At 35.4% G+C, this 24,481-nt stretch overlaps 1 protein-coding gene and 1 pseudogene across 1 annotated transcript in view; one reads left to right on the top strand and one right to left on the bottom strand.

The window, feature by feature from the left end:
* Positions 1-24,481, top strand: part of MNAT1 (MNAT1 component of CDK activating kinase) — a 193,192-nt gene that overhangs the window by 108,830 nt on the left and 59,881 nt on the right. The window contains exon 7 of the mRNA XM_026000560.2: positions 15,984-16,105. Within this exon, the coding sequence (XP_025856345.1) occupies positions 15,984-16,105 (122 nt within the window). The remainder of the gene's footprint in view (positions 1-15,983; positions 16,106-24,481) is intronic.
* On the bottom strand, positions 10,068-11,058 carry LOC112921363 (ubiquitin domain-containing protein UBFD1 pseudogene; annotated as a pseudogene).

A 24,481-nucleotide genomic window follows, 5' to 3' on the forward strand; every position in this document is an offset into this window, starting at 1 on the left:
TATTTGATAGTCTGTGTACTATTGTATTTGTGAAACCACTGTCTATGCTTGGTGAACACATAATGTTCCAGATGAAAAATTTACCAATATTGTGATTTCTTTGCATTGCTTTTATAATTCATATCATAAATATATCTATAAATTATGAAAAAGGATCTGTTAAAGCATAGTAAAATGTGATTTAAAGGAGAAGTTATTATAGTCAACTTTCTAGGAAGGTAGTTTATTTATTTTGTTAGGAAGTATTCTTTCTAGTTGAAATAATGTTTCTGGTTCATATTTCAAAGTATATTCAGTTTATATGGATGTATAGACAAGGTACCTATTTGTATTATCATTTGAGGAAGGCAGTATTTTTACTTGTTATGAAAAGACTGAACTTCTAAGAGAGTATTTATTTATTTTTTAAGATTTTATTTATTCATTCATGAGAGACATAGAGAGAGAGGCAAAGGCACAGGCAGAGGGAGGAGAAGCAGGCTCAAGGCAGGGAGCCTGATGCGGAAATCGATCCTGGGACTCCAGGATCACGCCCTGGGCCAAAGGCAGGCGCTAAATGGCTGAGCCACCCAGGGATCCCCTAAGAGAGTATTTAAAAAGGTTGAAGAAAAAATAAAAAGGATGTAGCACATATCTCAGTACAGGTGAAATTTTCATTGTTCTGAATGTATTATGGCAAAGTTGAATGTGAATATTTTCTAAATGTAAAGTTATATGTGAACTAGGGTAACTTTCATTTAATTTTTTTTTTTTATTTATTTATGATAGTCATCAGAGAGAGAGAGAGAGAGAGAGAGAGGCAGAGACACAGGCAGAGGGAGAAGCAGGCTCCATGCACGGGGAGCCCGATGTGGGACTCGATCCCGGGTCTCCAGGATCACGCCCTGGGCCAAAGGCAGGCACCAAACCGCTGCACCACCCAGGGATCCCCGGTAACTTTCATTTAAAAACTACCTATAAGGTACCTAGGTGGCTCAGTCCATTAAGCATCTGCCTTTGGCTCAGGTCATGATCCCAGAGGCCTGGGATCAGGCTCCATGTGGGGCTCCCTGTTCAGAGGGGAGCCAGCTTCTTCTCCCTCTGCCTGCTGCTCCCCTTGCTTGTGCTCTTTCGCTTTATCAAGTAAATGAATAAATGAAACCTTAAGAAAAACCTCTACCTATAAACTATTTTTTTAAACTAATATTTTTTAAAACAAATGAGTACTTTCTAATTTATGTTTCATAAATATAAAGATACGTTGCTAAATACTCGACAATAGAGTCAGTTCTGGTGGTGTATCCTTTCTGTCATACCTTCATAGTGTCTAACATCCACTAAATGTTTGGATAAATAACTGAATTTTCATACTGCAGTCCTGTAATAGAAGAGTGCTTGGTGGATTCTGGCGGTATAGGCTTTAAAATCTGGGTAGGTTACTCGGCCTTGGGAAACATCAGTTTCTTTTCCTGTAAAATAGGCAAAATAATATTTATTTCAAATGTGTGTGTAGTACCTAGTACAGTGTATAGCATACAGTAGATGTTTAATAAATGTTTCTGTGTCCTTTCCATGGAACCCCACTGTTAATAATCATGTTCTATACCTGTATGACTTTAGTCCCACGTTGGGTGTGACAATTGCTTAAAAAAATAAAATCTTAGGGAAAAAAGAACGTAGATCTAGTTGTACGGTGGTTTTTGTGAGGGGGTTGGCGGTGCTGATGATGGTAGTAGTGTTTGACGTAACACATAACTATGTGTGTTTGAAAGAAGCAGTTTAGAGTATTCATACCATTTGTTGTTTGCTTTTAGTACAGATGAAGGATAAAGTCAGGGATGCCTGGGTGGCTCAACGGTTGGGCATCTGTCTTTGGCCTGGGGCATGATTCCGGGATCTGGGATCGAGTTCCGCATTGGGCTCCTTGCAGGGGACCTGCTTCTCCCTCTGCCTATGTCTCTGCCTCTCTCTCTCTCTCTCTCTCTCTCTCTCTCTCTGTCTCTCATGAATAAAGAAGTATAATCTTAAAAAAAAAAAAGATAAAGTCATTTGTAGCTTGGCTTAGGTTTAGGATTTTACTTATTTTCTACAACGGGAATGACACAGTAACTACTCATTCTTTAGTTAAATGATCTCAAATAGAACCAGATTTGTGATATAGTTTTTGGGGAGGATAACTTTGGAGTAGGGGATTGGAGTGAATTGGATACTGTGGATCATTATAAAACATTTGTTCATTCATGAAGCAAGCATTCCTAGTATATCCTAACACTGTACTAGGCACAGATAAATAAAATAACATATGATCTCTTGAATTATTCAGTCTCTTATTATGGTATAAAGAAGCTTTCTGCTACCTTTTCACTAAAAAATATTTTTGCTTTAGAAGACTAATAAGCTTACCATGCGATATTTTTTGTTTTGCTAATATAATAGTAATATTTGTAGAGAACTTTCTATAAATCAGTTTTTTATTTTATTACATTCCAAAATGTAGACTTGATATATAAGTTGTCATTATTATTGGGTAACTGAAAGTCACCTAAAGTGCCAAGATAAGAATTCTTTCTGGAAACTCTTTTGGTAATTACTAAAAGTAATTTAACTAAATAAAATGCTATGTATCTGAAAAGTTTTAAAAATTTCTGGCAAATGTTGCTTTTCTTAATATTATTGCAGACTCTTTTAAGGAGGCAGGTTTTGTCTCACCAAATAGTCTCCTTGATGTTTTTCTTTTCTGATCTTTTTATAGAAACAGATATGGTTTGCTGGACGCTCTGTCCTCTTGGCAACAAACAGTAGTTCAGTAGCAAGACAAGCATCAGAGAAAGAATGTAAAAATAATACTTTTCAACACTGCCTCATTTATCAGTGCTTCAGGAAAAATAAAACCTAGAACCACAAAAATAAAATAAAATCTCTTCCTTGGACCCTACTTCTTCTTTAAGCTACCGTCATATTTCTCTCTTTTCATTTTATCTTAAAATTTGATGAAAATAATAATCATGTTTGCTCAATGTTCTACTTCCTCAATTCTCATTCTTTCTTCAATCATCTACATTCTGGCTCCTACTTTCATTATTGTACTGAAGCTGCTCTTGGAGTGGAGATGCTCTTTCTTCCCTTCCATTTCAGCCCCATTCAGCCTTCATCTCAGATGTCATTTTTTTTCCAAGACAAATATTCAACTGAATGAATATTTAAATACCTGTCATGTGTAGCCAAGTCATATTATATGTATATTTAACTTATTTGAATTCAACTAAAGTTGAAAATAACACAACTGGGGAGAAAAATAGCAAATAATTCTTCTATTCTTTCAGTAAAAAAAATGTTTTTGAAACAGCATAGTTGCCAAACCAGCCAACTACTTTATCTGCTTTTCCACAGGACCCACAGTAACCCATTCCAATGCTTGAGGAAAAACTAGTTTATTTACGTAAAGCAATTAAAATATGCATAGGGGAATATATAGTTTATGAATTTTATTTAAAGAAAGGATTTTTTTGAGAGGTTATTTTGACCAGTTTTGCTTTACTCTGACCTTTGAACCTAATACTTGTATAAGTTATGACTTCACTGTTATAGCTTTGTTGAATTTAAGTCAGTCACATCACTTAGGACACTTCTAGATACCATTTGGACCACTTGGATGTTTTAGTGTAGAATTGTCTGAGGCAGAAATGACTAGCTTATTTGCATGTTTCAGGAGATAAATTTGTATGAATGCAACTATAGTCAAAACAGGTGAAAACATAGGGAGAAAATATATTCCTTTTGTATTTCATGTTCATCTCTTTAGTTTGAGACCTTTGGCTTTCTGAAAATGGTATATGCCTACAAATATATTACTGAATTTAGTTTCTTTTTTTTTTTTTTTTAAAAGATTTTATTTATTTATTCATGAGAGACACAGAAAGAAGCAGAGACAACAGGCAAAGGGAGAAGTAGGCTCCATGCAGGAGCCCGCTGTGGGACTTGATCTCGGGACTCTGGTATCACACCCTGAGCCAAAAGCAGTCGCTCAACCTCTGAGCCACCCAGGTGCCCCTTGAATTTAGTTTCTATATGAACTATAGTATTTCTACACTAGCACAAAGGAATTTATAGAAATGCTTTTTTAAAAATATGCAGAGCTTGTTTATAATTATAATTGAGATGCCTTAATGATAATGATCTTTTTAATAGATAATTATTTCCTAATTTTCCTCCATTCTAAATTTCTAAATATGTTAAATTTTATTTTTAAAGTTTTTTCCTCAAGGAATAGTTTATATTTGTTTAACAGTAAGAAATAAATATATGTTAACAATATATATACAAATATATTTGTGTAACAATAATTCTACAAAAGAATTGATATATTGTTAAAGGATGCTTTTCTGTGTGGTAATTTGAACACTTAACTGCTGTATGTTGTAACAAGGGGATTGCAAATGAGTGTAGTTAACAAAGCCTTAAAGTATTCCACTTTAGTGAACAGATTGTGATGAGGTTTCTGGAGCCAGTGTGACAGAAATTGTTTTGGAGACTTGGCTTTGCTAAGGGAGGGTATAACTCTTTTAGAACCATTTGCTTTCTAGTGATGAACAAGAAGCTTAAGCCCAGCTAGATACAGAAATTCTTCTTTAATGTTTTAAAGTATATCTTACATATTTGGATGGAACTGATCATCACTAAAGAACTAGAAAAATATGGTGCTATTCAGGATAAAACTTCTTTCATATTCTCGAACTTGCTTTTTTTGAGAAGGAAAATTTTGGAGAAAAATTGGTAATATAAACTATTAAGCACCTTATTTTTTTATTTATTTTGATACCATATTTTAAAAGATAAGGAATCCTCATAAAGTCTGATTTGTGGTAATAATTCAGCATTAGAATGCTTTAAAGAGTAAATCGTAATAGTTTTTAGGAAAAGTTCTGTTCATTGGAAAACATGCATTCAGAAAGGGAATGTAGTCTCATGATTCTAGTTGAGACTTGAGAATCTGGGGATTCATACTTGTTTTTTTCCATTGGCTATTTTTCTGGTATAATTAGAATCAAAATATTCTACATTAAATTTGGGGAAAATTCTTTTTTATTTTCATGATACATTATGAGGTAATGGCTTCTTTCCATTTAGTGGTCATGAAATCATAGCAGGTTAGACCTGGAAAAAATCTGGTCCAAACCCCAATTCACTCTCCACATCCCCGTTTTAGATTATGAAAATGAAGCTGAGAGTTCTATCACCTCAGTTCATTTTATTTTTTAAAAATAGTAGTTTATTTTTTAGTAATCGCTACACCCAGTGTGGGGCTTGAACTTACAACACCCAAGACCAAGAATCACACCCTTCACCAACTTGAGCTAGCCCCTCCCTCAGTTCATTTTAGTTTAGAGGCAGTGCCAACATAAAAATATAGTTAGTTACCTCTTACCATGCATGGTCTCATCCCTTGTAGACCTTAATGCTATTTACTGTAAATTTTGAAAGAAGTTAGAGAAAGCCATTTCTATGGAGGAAAATGAAATGTACTTACCATAAAATTATGTGCTAGCAGGAAGTTATTACTATGCAGCTGTTGTAGTGATGACAAGCTGATACCATCCTTGAGTGACCAGAATAGCATAGTATGAAAATTGTTCTGCCTTCTACTTAAAAACATGAAAAACAACTGAATTACCAAAAAAGTATTAATTAGAATGAGCAAGTTGAAGACAGTGCCAGGTATGTTCTTTAACTATTCTTAATGCTGTTACAAAATTGCGAGAGACACACACATGCTCCACATAATTGAAAATATATATCTACGTCTATATACAGGTGCATACGTATATATGCAAAAGTGGAAAATATTAGGACACTAACCAACATAGAAACAGTATTTCAGAAAAAACAATTGATTTTCTAAAGGGTCTCCTATAGGTATTTTCTCAGGATTGTAGTGGTTTAATGCTCGGAGAACACTGAAATATTCTGGTTTTTAATTCCCTTTAGTACCAAGACACACTCTATAGGATTTGATAAATTTAAGATTTTAGAGGACTCAGTTTATGAAAACAACTACCACTATCATTGTTTTCTTTTTTTCTTTGTTTTTTTTTGTTTTGCATTTAGATGATTCAAAGACTTAATAGTAGAAGGCACAATCCCACTGAAAAGTTAGTAGAGAGTAAGCTCCCTGAGTGCAGGGCTTCTGTCTGTTTTGTTCAACTGTTGGAGTTTTTAGTTTTGGACATACAGTTAGTATTCATTATTTGTTGCGTGAATAGGTGATGATAGCCACAGAATACCGCAGTATCATCTGAAATTTTGTTAAAATGGGTTCTTAAGGGGCTAGAAGACACATTTCCAGCCTAGGGATAAAAAGCATCCACAAATTTTCTGTAATGAATAAGTGAAAGAGAACAATATTAAACTGTGGAGAAGGTAGAGTTGTATTCCTTATGTACCCTTACAATACCTGTGATTAACAAAATTTCAATTGTTTATGCTTAGTAAGAGTGTTCTTAAATTCATAGAATATGGAAAACTGACTCTTAGAGTTTTCCTAGGGTTCTTATTACTATACCATATGACCATTCACATGCCCTTTTGTAGTATTCATTCATTCAATAAAACATCAGGTAGTTCTTTGTTGCCAGGTACTGTGCTATAGAAATGGCAGTGAACATTGGATATTCTAGTCTAATGGGTGAGACAGATGTTAAACAGATAATTACATACAGTTAAACAAGCTTACAGGACTTACTAGCAAATATGCTAAAAACGAGACTAGCCTGACAAGTCATATAAGCAAGACAGAAAAATTAAGAGAATCCTTAAAATTTGTGTTAAAGGATCATTGAACTTTGATAAGTCCCTAAATTGCTAATACTTTATGCTTCTTTTTATGGTACTTAATAAATTATATACTGATTTATGTGAAAATATATTTTCATTTTAGTATTTTTTAAAGTTTCTGTTTTAATTTCAATTAGGTAATATTCAGTGTTATATTACTTTTGGGTGTACAGTATATCGTGATCAACAACTCTATGCATTACCTGGTGCTAATCATGACAAGTTCAATCCTTCCATTTTAGTATTTTTATTATTGCTCATTTCAACAACCTATATACTAATGATTACTAATGAACTATTTCTGTTGCTGTTACTTTTATTAGAAAATAATGTTTTCTTTAGTAAAGTTATTCTAAATGGTTGCTGCATTCTAAAAGTGTGTACATGTTCTTTTAACATAATGACCGGAAGTTTTTAAAAGTTGCTTTCAGAGTTAATTTCACTTCTTACTGAATGGATTCCAGAAATCTAGATCATATAATTTTTTATTTGGAATTAAATCCTGATATTAAGTTATCACAAAAGATAGTCTGTGTTTCTCCTTTATATGAGGAGAAAGAATAATGAGTAATATTTGTAATGTATAGATGCTCTAACAGTTAAGTTTTAAATAGTAAACTATTTTTATAGTAGTCTTGAAATTTGCTAAGTAAGAAAAGCTAAAGAATATATTTCAAATTATACTTAAATTTATAGCTATGTATAATTTGCTTGGTCAGCATTATTCCTCAAATATTTCTATGTTTTTCTATATGGAAATGAGCTGAATTTTAGAAAATCTTTCCCTGTGTGCATATATTTTTGGCTGGCAAATGATTGAAATATAATGTAGACCTCTCAGGCATATCTTAGAAAAGAAACGGGCTCCATTTTTTTACATTTTAGGGGAGTAAAAACATTACACTACTTGCATGGGTATTGGGTTGTGTGATTTGCTGTCGCTCTTACTACATTTTTATCTTCAATGTTTCATTTATTTATTATTTATATGACAACAACAACAAAAGTTGGAAAGGCCTTAGTTTTGTGTTATATTCTTAGAAGTAGCAAAATGTACTCAATTACCTAATGTGGGTGTTTTTCAAGACATTTGCCTCCTTCAGATCTTATTTATTCTCATGACTTGTCTATCACTTTGATGATAAAGATGGCAGAATTTCTCTTAGGTTTGTTTTATATTTTCTGCCTTTACTGAGAATTTGTTCTTGGATATTTCATTGTCGACAATGTTGATTTGAACCACCATCTTAAACTTTATATTTTGTAAACAGCTTTATGGAAGTATAATTTACTTATTGTAAAAAATTACTCATTATAAATGTGCAATTCAGTGGATTCTTGTACTTCTTTGCAGTTATTCTGAATTCACACTTCTAGCTCCTCACAAGCATTAATCTGCTTTCGGTAGATTTTTACTGGTCTCTGTACTTTTACCTTTTCTGGATATTTCATGTAAATGGAATCCTACAATATATAGTCCTTTGGTTTCTTACACTCAGCATAATGTTTTTGAAATTCATCTATGTTGCAGCATGTATCAATATTTTATTCCTTTTTGTTGATGATTAGTATTCAGCGTATTTTATTAATATTAAATTATGAGTTAATATTCATATTGTATTGCATATACCGCATTTTCGAATTCATTCACCAGTTGATGGACATGTAGATTGTTTCCAGTATTTGGCTACTATGAATAATGCTGCTAGGAATATCTCATACAAGACTTTGTGTGGTCATAGGTTTTCCTTTCTCTTGGAAAGGAAGGAGTGAAGTACTAAGTCATAATATATTATTTGTACACTTAAGAAAAACTGCTAATTTCTAAAGTGGCACCATTGTACACTCTCATCAGAATGTATAAAGGTTCTAGTTTCTCTACATCCTCAATAAAATTTTTTATTGTCTGTTCTTTTGATTATGTCCAAACTAGTGGGTGTGAAGTAGTACTTCATTGTCATTGTAATTTGGATTTTTAAAAAAGATTTTATTTATTTATTTGTGAGAGACACACAGAGAGAGGCAGAGACATAGGCAGGGGGAGAAGCAGGCTCCCTACGGGGAACCTGATGCGGGACTCGATCCCAGGACCCCGGGATCACAACCTGAGCCAGAGGCTCAACCACTGAGCTAACCAGGCACCCCTAATTTGCATTTTTCTTAAAGATTAATGTTGAGCATCTTTTCATGTACTCCAACATTTTCCTCATAGGACTTGCTAAGACATTTTTATCTGTTGGTGATTTTAATTTTAATTTTAATTATGTCAATGATTTGTCCTGTAAGTTCTTCTTCCCTGGCTTTAGATTTGAAAAATTGGGCATCTATCTCACACCAGGTGTTTTTGGGGACAGTTAAATTGAACATTACAAGGTGAAGTTTTGGCATCATTTTTTTTTTTAAGATTTTATTTATTCATAGGAGAGAGAGAGAAAGAGAGGCAGAGACACAGGCAGAGGGAGAGGCAGGCTCCATGCAGGTAGCCCAATGTGGGACTCGATCCCCAGTCTCCAGGATCAGGCCCTGGGTTGAAAGCGGCACTAAACTGCTGAGCCACCCGGGCTGCCCTATGAAATTTACCATTCTCATGGTAAACAGAATTACCACAGTGTTGTTTACTGTTCTCCACATGCTATAATTAAAAAAAATAGTTTTTGAGCCTGCATTGTTTCAACCATAGCTATTAGAAATTTGTATAAAAATTTATCTTAAACTATCCAGAATTTAAGATCAAACTTTTAAATTGAGCAACCATCATTATATTATTTAAAAATAAGATATTAAAAGGTAGGTAGAACCCATACTAGACAGGAATTAGGAGATTTGACTCTTACTATGTGCCTTTCCGAAAATTTATATTTTAAATACTTATTTATCTATAAAATAAGGGAGTTAGAGGAAAAGAACACTGGCTTTAGAATGTAACAAAATTATTAGATTCTAAAGCCATGTCTAATCCTCAACCTACCATTAATACAGTGACCTAGCTAAATCACCTATTTTATTTTTTTATTTTATTAATTATATATGTATGTTTGAAACTTAGATTTATTGATTTCTACAGTGTTGACTTTAAAAATGGTATGAAGCTGACTGCCAGAAAAGGGAACTGGCGATTTTAAGCTAAAATTAACCTAATGGTGAAAATACATCACCTCTGGCTTCAATCACCGCATCACCTTAGAGTGGATATAGTTTTTTTTGTTTTTTTTGTTCTGAACAAAGTCCCAGAGCTCTGAAATCCAGGGATGCTGCGGCCCTCTCCCAGCAATGTCCTTCACTTTGGGTCAGTCTCCTGGGCCAGAGGTGAAAGTGCTTTCAAAAATACTGCCACTTCCCCAGTACAGTGTCTTTGATTGCATCCACATATTGAGTTGGGACCCAGTACACCCAGTAGTAAGAGGCTTCCGTGGGGCCCAACTGAAACGCCATCATGTGGTAGTCTTCGTGTCCTTCATAGGTTCACTGACCACATTTTTAACGGAGCCCGCGGGCAATTTTGCAGTCTGCTGTTTAGTGCCGATCCACAGCTGGTCTTGTTCTAACTTGAAAGTGAGCCTCACTTTGCCTTCAGACTACTTGTACATGCCAGATAAGGGTACCATCTGCAGGCGCTCCTGGGCACCCTTAGCAGATGGCATCACATCTTCGGGTTTTCCTTTATCCAACACTTTCCTGTGTTGTTTCTGCCTGCAGAGTGGCTCCTTCTTGTTCTCTTCGGCCTTTGCATCCTGCTGGGCAGCATCTTTGGGTGTGTTTACAGCCAAAACATCATTTATCGTGGAGCCAACCACCATGATCTCTGCTCCGCTGGTCACTTTTATTTCTCTCAACGTCTCATCCTCAGGGACGAGTCCCTTATACATGACTTTCTGCATGGCAGGAAGGAGACCTATAATCGAGTGAATCTTCTGTTTCAGCTCGGAACCTGTGCTATACAAGGGGAGCTTCACGTCGTGTTTAGTCTTGTTCCAGATGATCTTCAGGTCCACTAGCTCCCTGCCTGCGCCGCCGCTGGCGTCTTTGCTGTTACTGACTGAGGCCTGAGCTGCAGGGCCCCCAGGGGGCTGGGCCGGGGCTGGCTGCAGGTTGCCTGGCGCCGTGCAGGAGTCCTAGGCCCGCCGCCCCTGCCGCCCGCTTTGGCCCCCACGCAGTTAAGGGGACGCGCGGGGGCCTCGGTCGCCACGCCTCAGCCTCCGTGTCCATGCCAGGTTCCTCCATGCCATCCAGAGCTCTGGCTGCTGCCATGATGATTGTGTACAACACCCACTGCTCCCGCAGAGGCCTAAATCACCTATCTAAACCCCTGTTCCTTATCTGTGAAGTAGGAATAATAGTATTTATCTTATAAAACTATTGTGAATATGAATGAAATAATGCATAAAAAGCTATTAGACCAGTGCCTGGCACCAAGTAAATAATGTTAACTTTTTTTTTTTTAATTAATTTTTATTGGTGTTCAATTTACCAACATATAGAAAAACACCCAGTGCTCATCCCGTCAAGTGTCCACCTCAGTGCCCGTCACCCATTCCCTCCAACACCCACCCTCCTCCCCTTCCACCACCCCTAGTTCGTTTCCCCGAGTTAGGAGTCTTTATGTTCTGTCTCCCTTCCTGATATTTCCCAACATTTCTTTTCCCTTCCTTTATATTCCCTTTCACTATTATTTATATTCTCCAAATGAATGAGAACATACACTGTTTGTCCTTCTCCGATTGACTTACTTCACTCAGCATAATACCCTCCAGTTCCATCCACGTTGAAGCAAATGGTGGGTATTTGTCGTTTCTAATTGCTGAGTAATATTCCATTGTATACATAAACCACATCTTCTTTATCCATTCATCTTTCGATGGACACCGAGGCTCCTTCCACAGTTTGGCTATTGTGGCCATTGCTGATAGAAACATCGGGGTGCAGGTGTCCCGACGTTAACTGTTATTATACTAGATGATCTTTTATGTGCCTACAAACTTGCAGAAAAGATTTTGGATGATATGATTTCATTACTTCAGTAACTTGGGCTTTTTTGTTGGTATTTAGTGAACGATCACTTTTAGTATGACTTAAGAAAGCCTGTCTTTTTTGAATATTATTTTCCTTGGAAAGTATTCCAGCTCATCTTTTATTGGCCATGCATGATTTATAAAATGAAAACAGAATAATAAAGTAATCTGCATTACTATGTTACTAGGACTATATACTAGGTTTTCTTCTTTAATTCTTAGTTTTTCTTTTTTCACTTCTCCTTTTTTCCCCCCTCACCTAATAATGTAACACTAATACTGGACTTTATGTATCATATGGCAGGAGAATATAGTACTTGGCAGCTTATGAAGAAGATACTTTGAAACAAGAATGTCAAAATGTCACTCAAGATGTCCCACTTAGGGAGTCTTCTTAACCCATGTAACTCCCTGTAGTCAGAATCATTGTTCAGAGATTGGATTTCTGTGAGATAGTAAAAGATTTAGTTTGACAGTTTCATATTTATTTAGAAAAGCTATGAAACATATGGAAGTTAGGAGTTAAAATTATGTTAACAAAGTTTTCTAGGTATTTCAGTTCTTTTTTTTTCCTGGTGTATTACTCTAACAAGGTAAATGAATAAATCAGAATATCTAAAACCCATTTTTATTTATTTTATTTTATTTTTTAATAGTAAATTTATTTTTTATTGGTGTTCAATTTGCCAACATACAGAGTAACACCCAGTGCTCATCCTGTCAAGTGCCTACCTCAGTGCCCGCCACCCAGTCACCCTCACCCCCCCGCCCCTCCCCTTCCACCACCCCTAGTTCGTTTCCCAGAATTAGGAGTCTTCCATGTTCTGTCTCCCTTTCTGATATTTCCCACTTATTTTTTCTCCTTTCCCCTTTATTCCCTTTCACTATTATTTATATTCCCCAAATGAATGAGACCATATAATGTTTGTCCTTCTCCGATTGACTTATTTCACTCAGCATAATACCCTCCAGTTCCATCCACGTCGAAGCAAATGGTGGGTATTTGTCGTTTCTAATGCCTGAGTAATATTCCATTGTATACATAAACCACATTTTCTTTATCCATTCATCTTTCGATGGACACTGAGACTCCTTCCACAGTTTGGCTATTGTGGACATTGCTGCTATAAACATTGGGGTGCGGTGTCCCGGCGTTTCATTGCATCTGTATCTTTGGGGTAAATCCTCAGCAGGGCAATTGCTGGGTCGTAGGGCAGATCTATTTTTAACTCTTTGAGGAACCTCCACACAGTTTTCCAGAGTGGCTGCACCACTTCACATTCCCACCAACAGTGCAAGAGGGTTCCCTTTTCTCCGCATCCTCTCCAACATTTGTGGTTTCCTGCCTTGTTAATTTTCCCCATTCTCACTGATGTGAGGTGGTATCTCATTGTGGTTTTGATTTGTATTTCCCTGATGGCAAGTGATGCAGAGCATTTTCTCATGTGCTTGTTGGCCATGTCTATGTCTTCCTCTGTGAGATTTCTGTTCATGTCTTTTGCCCATTTCATGATTGGATTGTTTGTTTCTTTGCTGAGTTTAAGAAGTTCTTTATAGATCTTGGAAACTATCTGATACGTCATTTGCAAATATCTTCTCCCATTCTGTAGGTTGTCTTCTAAGTTTTGTTGATTGTGGTAATATGCATAACATAAACTTTACCATTTTAACTCTTTTTAAGGGATGTAGTGTTTTTTTTTTTTTAAGATTTATTTATTTATTTGAGAAAGCGAGAATGAGCAGGAGGGGGAGAAGGAGGAAGAATCTCAAGCAGACTCCATGCTGAACACGGAGCCTGACATGGGGCTGGATCTCAGGACAATGAGATCATGACCTGAGCCAAAACCAAGAGTTGGATCCTTAACCAGCTCTGCCACCCAGGCTCCCCAAGTTTATGGTTCTTGGTATCAAGTATATTCACATTGTAGTCCATCCATCTCTAGACTTTTTCAGTCTTCTCTAACTACAACTCTGTACCTGTTAAATACTAACAGCCCATCTCCTTCCTGTCTCACCCTAGCTTCTGGCAACCACCATTGTACGTACTTTCTCTGTGAGTTTGACTACTCTATGAATCTTAAGTAGTTGGAATCATATAATTTTGTCCTTTTGTAACTGGTTTATTTCACATAGCCTATTTTTAGAATTTATCCATGTTTTAACATGGGTCAAAATTTCTTCCTTTTTAAGGCCAAATAATATTCCATTGTGTGTATATGCCACATTTGGTTTATTCATTTATACATCTATGAACACGTGGGTTGCTCCTACCTTTTGGCTACTGTGAATAATGATGCAGTGAATATGAGTGTACAAAAATTTGTTTGATTTCCTACTTTGACTACTTTTGTGTATATATGCAGGAATAGAGTTATTAGCTAATGTGGTAATTCTATATTTAATATTTTGAGGAATCACCACCCTGTTTTTATAGTGGCCGTGCGATTTTACATTCCCACCAGCAACACACAAGAGTTGCAGTTTTTTTTACATCCTTGCCAAAAGTTGCTATTTTCTGTGGTTTTATTTACTTGTTTTGGATAATAGCCATCCTAAATAGTCATGGGTGTTAAATGGTATATAATTGTGGTTTTGATTTGCATTTCCTTAATGACTGGTGATGTTAAGTGTCTTTTCGTATACAAATGGCAGTTTGTATATCTTTGGAGAAACGTCTGTTCTAGTCCTTTGGCAATGTTTGATGAAGTACTTTTGAGGTCACATTGTTAGAGAAGTTATTAATACATGACAGTAAACTAGCTAGGATGATGCTACATGGGAATAAATTTAGTAAAGAGAAAAACCACAAGTCAGATGCAAACATTGTCAATGGTTGTTCTTCATTGCCTTAGTTGCACTTTATCACTTTTAGGTCATGGTTTTTATTTATTTATTTGTTTTTTAAATAAAAGAGATAAATGTACTCTGTATTCAACTTAGTAATTTAGGGGAAAAGTAAAGGAAACTAAGAGAGTAACAACAGAAATAAACTATAAACTAGAAAATGATGGAGTTAATTAAGAGCTAATTTTTATTAAAAAGTTAGGAAATAAAGAAATTGATGAGAACTATACAAAGAAAAATAGAACTAGAGTTAGAATCAGAAAATATGGACTATAAAAAACAGGGATTTTTAAAAATTAGAATCTATGCTCAGATGTATGATAAATCTCAGTGTAATGATGGCTGAATTGTATGCTTGTAATCAAATACAGTCCTTTTATTATTGTTCAGTAGTTATTTCTTTTCAGAGAAATTTTGAGTGTTTCATTCAACTTAGTTTTTAGCACAAAATTCCTCATGTGTATATGTAAGTAGACATGATATGCACACATTTGGTAAGTAAGGTTGATTCACTGTGAAGACTTAAGAGAGTAGACATATGTGGCAAAATTTTGTGGAGAATAATTTCATTAGTGTTTTTCCCTAGTTAGGGTTTTCAATAAAATACTGATTTTACCAAAACTGTCAAAGCTATATAATAAATAGGAAAATGTGAAGATGGACTAAGCTTATATGTTTGTTGAGTTCTGCATTGGTATTGAATAGCTATACTCTTTAAGGCTAAATTTGAATTTAATGATGGATTTGATGTTCTTTTAAATCATGTGTCAATTAGTGTAAATTATAAAATGTAGGTTTCAGTAATATAATGAATTATACCTATGAAATAGAGTTAATGGGTAATATTTTTATTTATTTTATTTTATTTATTTTTTTGGGGGTAATATTTTTAAATTTTATTTTATTTTTAAAGTTATTTAAGAAGTTTATTTATATAATTTCTATACCCAGTGTGGGACTCAAACTCATGACTCTGAAATCAATAGTCATATGCTCTATCAGCTGAACCAGCCATACCTCCCCAATGGATAACATTTTTATTTTTTAAAAAGGATTTATTTATTTATGTATTTTAGAATGGGTACAGGTAGAGGGGAAGGAAGAGAGTCCTAAGCAGACTCCACACTGAGTGCAGAGCCTGACTCAGGGCTTAGTCCCATGACTGAGATCACAGCCTGAGCAGAAACCAAGAGTCCAATGTCTAACTGACTCCGTCACCCAAGTGCCCCTGGATAATAACTTTTAGAGTGAGGAATTTAGTCTACAAATAAGTGGTAAAATGAAAATGAAAGGTATTGCTTTTCTTAATTTTTCTAACAGGGTCAGCATATTTCATTAGCACCTATTCAAAAGCTTGAAGAAGCTCTATATGAATACCAACCACTGCACATAGAGACATGTGGACCACAAGTTCCTGATCTTGAGATGCTAGGAAGACTTGGGTAAGTGTCCAAGAACTTCTGATTGAGGAGCTGATGCTTAGGGCTTTTCTGTTTGTACTATTTTGAATTTACTCTTTAGAAAAGTTTTAGATTTTTAATTTTAGAACTTTACTCTTTTGTGAAAAATGAATACTTAGTACTAAGTGTACGCTTTTTTTTTTTTTGAATGGTTTTGTTAGGTCTTTTGAACTTATATTAGTTCTTCTTTTAATGATGTTTTTGGTAGCCATACTGAAGTAGCTATTCATTCTCAGCTCACTGTGTAATTTTTTAGAAATAGGAGCTTAATTACTGCCAGTAAAAATACGAGAGTTGTGACCTTGCCATGAAAAAGAGTAGGTGTACTGGTTTTCTGCTGTTTATAATGTAACTATATTTATGAGAAATGAGCCACAAATATATTTAGTCAAAAAGTATAATGTAGTATATGTATACTGTCCAGTTTAGTATCCCTCTGTTTCATGCTTCTTCTGAGCACTTGAATGTGTCTAGTACAAATGAAGAACTGAATTTTAAATTTTATTCAGTTTAGTTTAAATAACCATGTCTGGCAAGTGGCTCCCATATTAGATAGCACAGGTTTAAATATTCTAAATATGAAGCAGAGATTGCCAGATTGATTGTATTAAAAACAAGATTTATTATATGTTTTCTACAAGGAACTGTCATTATATATAAAAATACAGTTTCTCTGAGCTTTCCAAGTTTCTCTGTACTTCTTAAATCTATAATTTGTTGTTTATATTTTGTCCATATCTCAACCATTATTTCTTCATGGATTTCTTTTTTATCAAAAGACTTCCTTTGATCTTGCTATTTTTATATCTAGCATTTCCATATCCTTTTTGCAATTTCATATCTTATCTGAAATTCCCTGTTTATACATACTCTCTGCCTTTTTTCCTAGATCTTTTAACTTACTAATCATGTTATTTTTAAGTGCCTCTTTGATAGTTCTATCATCTCTGGGTCTGGTTCTATTGATTATTTTATGTCATGATGATAGATTTATTTTTCCTGCTCTTCTGTGTTTATTATAATTATTATTTGAGTATTGGATATTCTGTGTGATAGAACAGCAGAGACTGAGATAAGTAATATTTATGCTCCACAATATTTATGTCTTTTTTTTCTGCCAGGGCATTAGTATAGAGAAGTATAAAGTCTGTAGTTTGATTTTAGTTTGAGTCTTGTTGTTGCTCCAGTTGTTGCTCAAAGGTTTCAACTTCTTCCAGTTACAGTCTCTTGCCACTTTGTGCCTAGTATGAGACTTGGAGTGTTGGAGGAATCTTTTCAGTCTTCTTGCTCCACTCGCAGCTTTCAGCAGGCTCTGCCAGCCTGAGCTATATAAGTAAGGTTCTCTCTTGGTGCTCCTCCCCAGCAATGGATTGCTTTTCCTCTTTACTTGGAATTAGCTTTTTGGTAGGAACAAGGGGATTTCTTAGTTCTCCTGTTCCAATTTTAGCCTTAGGAGGTCTTGTGTGCTAGAACCTTAGGCTGGTGCTTTCTTGGTTTATCTGTCTCTTTCCTACGCAAACAACTTCTGTCTCTTATTTCAGAGTGCAGGTGAGTTTGCTATTCCTCTCCCAGCCCCACAACTGAACTCTGTCTTATGTTGGTAGGCATAGAAAACGTTGGGTATAAGACAGTTTCCTGTTAGTCCCCTGATCTGTGCTTTGCATCATTGTGTTAGTACAGGTAAGAATTGGTTTCCTGTCTTTCCTCAGTGGTTGAAGGCTTTTGTCTGTGTCAGTATGGAGTTGAGGAAGGTGGCAGTAGGTTTTCTAATTCTCCCCCAGTGGCAGCCAACCTTTGCTTTTCCTAGCAACTGAGTCCTGGCTCTTTTTTTTTTTTTTAAGTCCATTTCCTCTTGTGTTTAGTGTTCTATTGCCAATTTTTATTGGGTATTTTCAATGGAATATATTCCTTGTTTCCCTTTTTTAATCTGCTATGGTGCTGCTGCTGCTATATATATGTGTGTATATTTAATTAACTCTATTTGAAATCTGTATAAAATAGATGTAGCTTGCTTAACTGCTTTTTTCCCAACAATTTTGAGTAAATTGTTAATTTAATAAACTTTGGCAGCCCCTTTTTGGCTTTGTTTTGCCTTTACCATTATGATTTAGATTTTAAAATGTAGGGTAAGTATCCTTTAGATAAAATATTACCATAGTGTTTGTACTTACGCCAGGTTTTTCATACCTGAAATCTTATTTGAACTTAAATAAAGGAGGCTGGATCACTTTTTTTGGGGTGGTGGTGGTAGTGGGTGAGGGACTTTCATTAACCTTTGACTATTTAGAATACAGTTCCAGAAATAATTAATTAAAGATTTTATTTATTTGAGAGAGAGAGCCCACAAGCCGAGATGGTGTTGGGGGGAGGTATGAGCAGAGAGAAAGGGAGAAACAGACTCCTTGCTTAGCAGCAGGGCTTGATCCCAGGACCTAGAGATCATGACCTGAGCTGAAGACAGACACTTAACTGACTGAGCCATCTTGGCACCCTCAGAATTTCTTGAAGTAGACTTTTGCTTCTCTCAACAAAAACTACATATATATTCTATACCCACAATAGTTAAAAGGGCAGATTGTTCTGATTTCAAATAAACATGTATGTTTAAGTCAATAGACTTTGACTGAAATAGTTTTTTTTAGCCATCTGTAGCTAAGTAGTGTAGGAATTTCTAGATCATCAACACTGATATCAGAATTGCTAAAGAAACTGACTTTTTCTGGATATAGAACTATTTATTTACCAATAGAATTCATCTCACATCTCTTCAGCCTTCTACCTTGAGAACGGAATTGAGTTACAGACAGCTTTAGTATTTGGAGCTGGGATTAGCTCAAGCAGTCTTTTTGGTAATGTTATGACCTCATACTGAAACATTTGCCAAAATAAATTCTGAATTGATTTCTTATGCTATTAGTTCATTTTCTTTTCTGGAATTATTATTTGAAGCTACATGCTGTCTAATTTTTTTCTTATTAAAAAAAGATTATAAATCTAAGGATATATTTTTATCGAATTTCAGAAAACATTTAGAGAGAAACTGAAAAAAATTTGTTCTGTGAAATAACTTTTCAAAGAATGATTTGTATCTTCAAAGGTGCTGCTCTTAGGGTACAAGTAATATAAACAGGTTGACTAAAGGTATAATAATTACACATCATCTATCCTAAGAGATGTCCATTTCTTGCATCTAATGAGCCTCATTTATCCATTTATGGCAGGCTCGCCCCCTTTCCCCAGTCTTCTAGCTCCTACTCGTCTCTCTCTTTTTTTTCCTATTACAACAAAATTTCCATCTTATATTATGTTATCCTACAAACTTTTTTTTTTGAAGCCAGAGTTTATTTCTGTGTAAGCAATACACATGGAACTTTCAGAAGGCTAAACCTGAACAGATTCAGTTTTTCTAGAGGTGAATAGAGAGTAAATTAACTACTTTATTTCTATTTTCTTGTATCTGCTTTCAAATCTGTGTGACTTGGTGAAGTTAAGAATGGTACACTTTGCAGTTTCACTTTAGCTGGTGCAAAAGTAGTGGTGCAAGTACTCTAGGAATAATTTTAATTATATATTTTGGGGAGTAGGTGATATAAGGTCTTGGGAGATATTTTGTCTCCAAAGAACTACAATTTTGTCCTTATGTATAACTTTGATAAAGAATGAAATGAAAAGTACATTGCCATGAGATTTTTGGTGCTTTTTATTTACTAAGATCTTTTCTAAAGTCAGTTAAACTTGAGAAGCAGAAGAAGAATAAATGAAAAGTTTTCATTCAGGAGGGTATTATGAATTTATAATTATAGTTCACATCACTAGAGGTACTCTTCTGGTTCGCTCAAGGCAATATTATTAATTCTGTGCCAGTGGTAGAAGGCTTTGGGAAAACTTAACTGCTAATTGAAATTCCCTAGACAGTGGCTTTCTTGGTTAGTTTAGTAATCTCATTGATTGGCACTCTGAGACTATCTTTTTAATAATCAACTGTGTTTCTAGTTAATATTTTACTACCTTCCACCCAAAGACAAGTTATTCTTTTAACTGATATAAATTATGAGTGCTTATCAATTTTATTCATCAATTTCAAATTATTTAATCAGATATCTCTACTGTTTTAAGTAGATAGAAGTGATTAATATGAGCTTTTCATTTGAGCTTATTACAAAAATAAGGAGAAACTTGTTTTATAAGATAAAATATGATCTTTAAGATCTCTTCTTGTTAACACAAGTGATATAAGTGAGTCTATCAGTTGTGATAGCTTTATTTTTTATTTTTTACTTTTTAAAGATTTTATTTTATTTTACTTAAAAAAATAATTTATTTGAGAAGGGAGAGAGAGTGAACATGCATACAGACAAGGGAGCATGAGCAGTAGTGGGTGGGGGGAGGGATGGAGGGTGAGGGAGAGAGAGAATCCCAAGTAGACTCCATGCTGAGTGCAGGGCCCATGTGGAGCTTAATCTCACCACCCATGAGATCATAGTCTGAGCCAAAATCAAGTGCCAGTGCTTAACAGATTGAGGCACCCCTAAAGATTTTTATTTTTAAGTAATCTGTACATACAGTGTGGGAATTGAACTTAAAACCACAAGATCAAGGGTTGCATGCTGTATTGACTAAGCAAGCCAGGTGCCCCAAGTTATGAGAGCTTTAAAAAACAGATTTAAAGTCTGATGGTTTAGTATCCTGAATCCTTCTTTACCAGATGCTAAGATTATTTAGCTATTATTACATAATCAATAGTAAAAAAAATTTGTGACAGTATAATAGTACTGAATTGATTTAGGTAATTAGAAACTAATGATAATTAGAAGAAAGTTTTTTGTTTGATTTCTGTTCAGCACCTATCAATTTTGTTTTCTTATGTGGCCATAGACTACCTTGATAAAACTAACCCACCAAAAGTGACTAACCTGTTAACAAATCCATTACTGTTAGCAGAGCTATTAAAATTTTTCATTTTTGAGGGGATAGGATAGGGTATAGTCCCCAGAATAGAAGATCCACCTTTGGGACGCCTGGGTGGCTCAGCAGTTGAACATCTGCCTTTGGCTCAGGACATGATCCCAGGATCTGGGATAGAGTCCCACATTGGCCTCCCTGTGGGAGCCTGATTCTCCCTCTGCCTGTGTCTCTGCCTCTCTCTCTCTCTGTGTCTCTCATGAATAAATAAATACATCTTTAAAAAAAAAAAAAAAAAGAATATCCACCTTCATAGTAATCTTGGAGATACTTTCATGACCTATCTTTTGCTCTTAAGAACTGGTTTTTTTTTTCAGTTGATAGATAGAACTTTCTTTATCAAGAATTTGAGATGAGACATTGAACCTATTCTGTCAAAAAAATTTTTTAAATTTCATTTATTTATTCATGAGAGACACACAGAGAGGGAGAGGCACAAACACAGGCAGAGGGAGAAGCAGGCTCCATGCAGGGAACCCGAAGTGGGACTCGATCCCGGGTCTCTAGGATCACACCCTGGGCCAAAGGCGGCACTAAACCGCTGAGTCACTGGGGCTGCCCAACAAATAAAAATCTTTTTAAAAAAAGAACCTTATGGTGTTTCAGGTATTTTTGTGTTATTGCACATGCTATTTCCTTTCCTTAGCATCTTTGTATTGTCTTTATATTTGTGTCAGAGTCCGCCCTGTAATTTATTTTCTTCTTTTCCTCCCTATGTATGAATTATCTGTTTATTCCCCTTGTCTCCTTTTTTATTGGGATAGTATTGTTTTCCTTATTTAGTTATAGGAGTCAGCTATATAGTAAGGCTGTTAGCCCTTGAAATTTTAAATTTTATTTTTTTTTATTTTTTTAAGTTTTATTTATTTTAGAGGAAAGGAGAGTGTAGTAGAGGCACAGAGGGAGAGGGAAATAGAGAATCCCAAGGAGACTCTGCACTGAGCACAGAGCCTGATGTGGGGCTTGATCTCACGACCCTGAAACCACAACTCAAGCCAAAACCAAGAGTTGGGCACTTAACTGCACACCCTCAAGCACCCCCTATTTTTTTATTCTTACATTGTTTATGATATGCAGTAGTTATAATCTCTGAGCAGTGGCTATATCGATGATATCCTGTTAATTTTCCATTGTTCCTCTGCTAAGGCAAGTCCTAAACCAACATGGAACTTTATATATATTTATATTCTAATTTTTACATAGCTTCAGTTTTATATCTAATCGCTTAATCCATCTGGAATTTATTTTTTTGTAAGGAGCTAAAAAGAATCTTTATTTTTTCAGCATAGTATATCAGTTGGCCCAGACCATTGTAGCCAATACTTCTTTTTGTTAGCTCATGTGTTTTATTTTATTATTTTATTTTTTTAAAATTTTTATTTATTTATGATAGAGAGAGAGAGAGAGAGAGGCAGAGACATAGGCAGAGGGAGGAGCAGGCTCCATGCACCGGGAGCCTGACACGGGATTCGATCCCGGGTCTCCAGGATCGCGCCCTGGGCCAAAGGCAGGCGCCAAACCGCTGCACCACCCAGGGATCCCCAAGCTCATGTGTTTTATTAACATACTAAGACTTTTTCTCCACTGCCCTTTATTTTCCATCAATCTATGTTTCAATTTTTTAACAGTATCACATAATTATTAAATTCATGCTATGTTTTAATATTAATCTATGCATTTATTTTCTATTGCTGTGTATCAGATTACCACAAATTTAAGTGGCCTAAAACCATCCATTTTTATCTCATTCATTTTCAGTGTTTGTGAGTCAGCAGTCTGAGCAGAAGTTGCCCAGATCCATGTAACTCAGGTGTCACGTGGTTGTAATAAAAATGTCAGCAGGTGCTCTGGTTCTGTGGTGGTGGTGGTGGGGTGGGGTGTTATCTTCTGAACTGTTTTATATTCTTGGAGAATTAGGTTCTTTGAAGATGTAGAACTCATGGCAGCTTCCATCTTCAGTGTGAGCAAGAGAAAAATCACTTTGAATCTCTTTCTTTTTAAGGTTACCTATCTGATTAATTTTGGCCCACCTAGACAATTTCCCTTTTTATTAAGTCATAGTCAACTGATTTGAGATCTTAATTACATCTGCAAAATCCCTTTTGCCATATAATCTCAGAAGTGAAATCCATTGTATCTCCCCGTGGTAAGGGATTTTGCAAAGATGCACAAGGAATTTTGGGAACCATCTCAGAATTCTACTTGGCACAGGTGGGACAACTCTTCCTTTGCTATTTATCTTTTTCAGAGTATTCCTAGCATTTTTATACATTTATTCTTCCAAGTAAACTTTATTGCCAAAGCAGCAAATTACTATCCAGTTCTTTCAAGTTATCTGTACATTTGAAAATTTTCAAATAAAATATTGTGAAACAGGTAATCAAACAAACCAAACCCACCAGTAACTTAACTAAGGTAATAGCCATTCATTTCACTCCTCAGATAATAACCAAGCTCCACTTCTTTTGGGATTTTATTTGGAATTACTTTAAACTTATAAACTGATTAGAAAGAATGAGTATGTATGTATGTATGTATTTATATAGTTATTAAAAGATCTTATTTATTTATTCATGAGAGAGACACAGAGAGAGGTAGGTTCCCCATGGGGAGCCTCATGTGGGACTCGATCCCTGGACTCTGGGATCACGCCCAGGCGCCCCAAGAATGGGTATTTAAAATGTACTGAGTTTGGGGTGCCTGGGTGGCTCAGTGGTTGAGTGTCTGCCTTTGGCTCAGGGCGTGATCCTGGAGTCCTGGGATCAAGTCCCACATCAGGCTTCTTGCATGAATGGAGCCTTCTTCTCCCTCTTCCTATGTCTCTGCCTCTCTCTCTGAATGAATGAATGAATGAATGAATGAATGAATGAATGAATAAATAAATAAATACATATATATATATATATATTTTTTTTTTTTAATTCATTCATGAGAGACAGAAAGAGAGAGAGGCAGAGACACGGACAGAGAGAGAAGCAGGCTTCCCACACGGAGCCTGATGTGGGACGCGATCCCAGGACTCCAGGATCACGCCGTAGGCCAAAGTCAGGAGCTCAACTGCTGAGCCACCCAGGTGCCCCCCACCCCTTTTTAAAGATTTTATGAATAAATAAAATCTTAAAAAAAATAAAAATTACTGAGTTTTTATATATCTCACTTAGAAATTTTTTGTTATAGTTGTGATACTATTGTTATAAAATTATTTTCATTATGCTTTCTAATTGATTATTTTTATTTTGTATCCAGCTACATTTCTGAACTCTAATATTTGTTCTATTAGGTGACTATCTGGGTTTTATTTGGAAGTGCATCATCTGAAAAAATGAATTTTTCCTCTAAATGTTCTACATCTGACTTCAATTTTATATTTTATTGAGTTTGGCTAGAACTTCTTGA

Source organism: Vulpes vulpes, chromosome 6, assembly GCF_048418805.1.
Source record: "Vulpes vulpes isolate BD-2025 chromosome 6, VulVul3, whole genome shotgun sequence".
In the NCBI taxonomy this organism is placed as follows: domain Eukaryota; kingdom Metazoa; phylum Chordata; class Mammalia; order Carnivora; family Canidae; genus Vulpes; species Vulpes vulpes.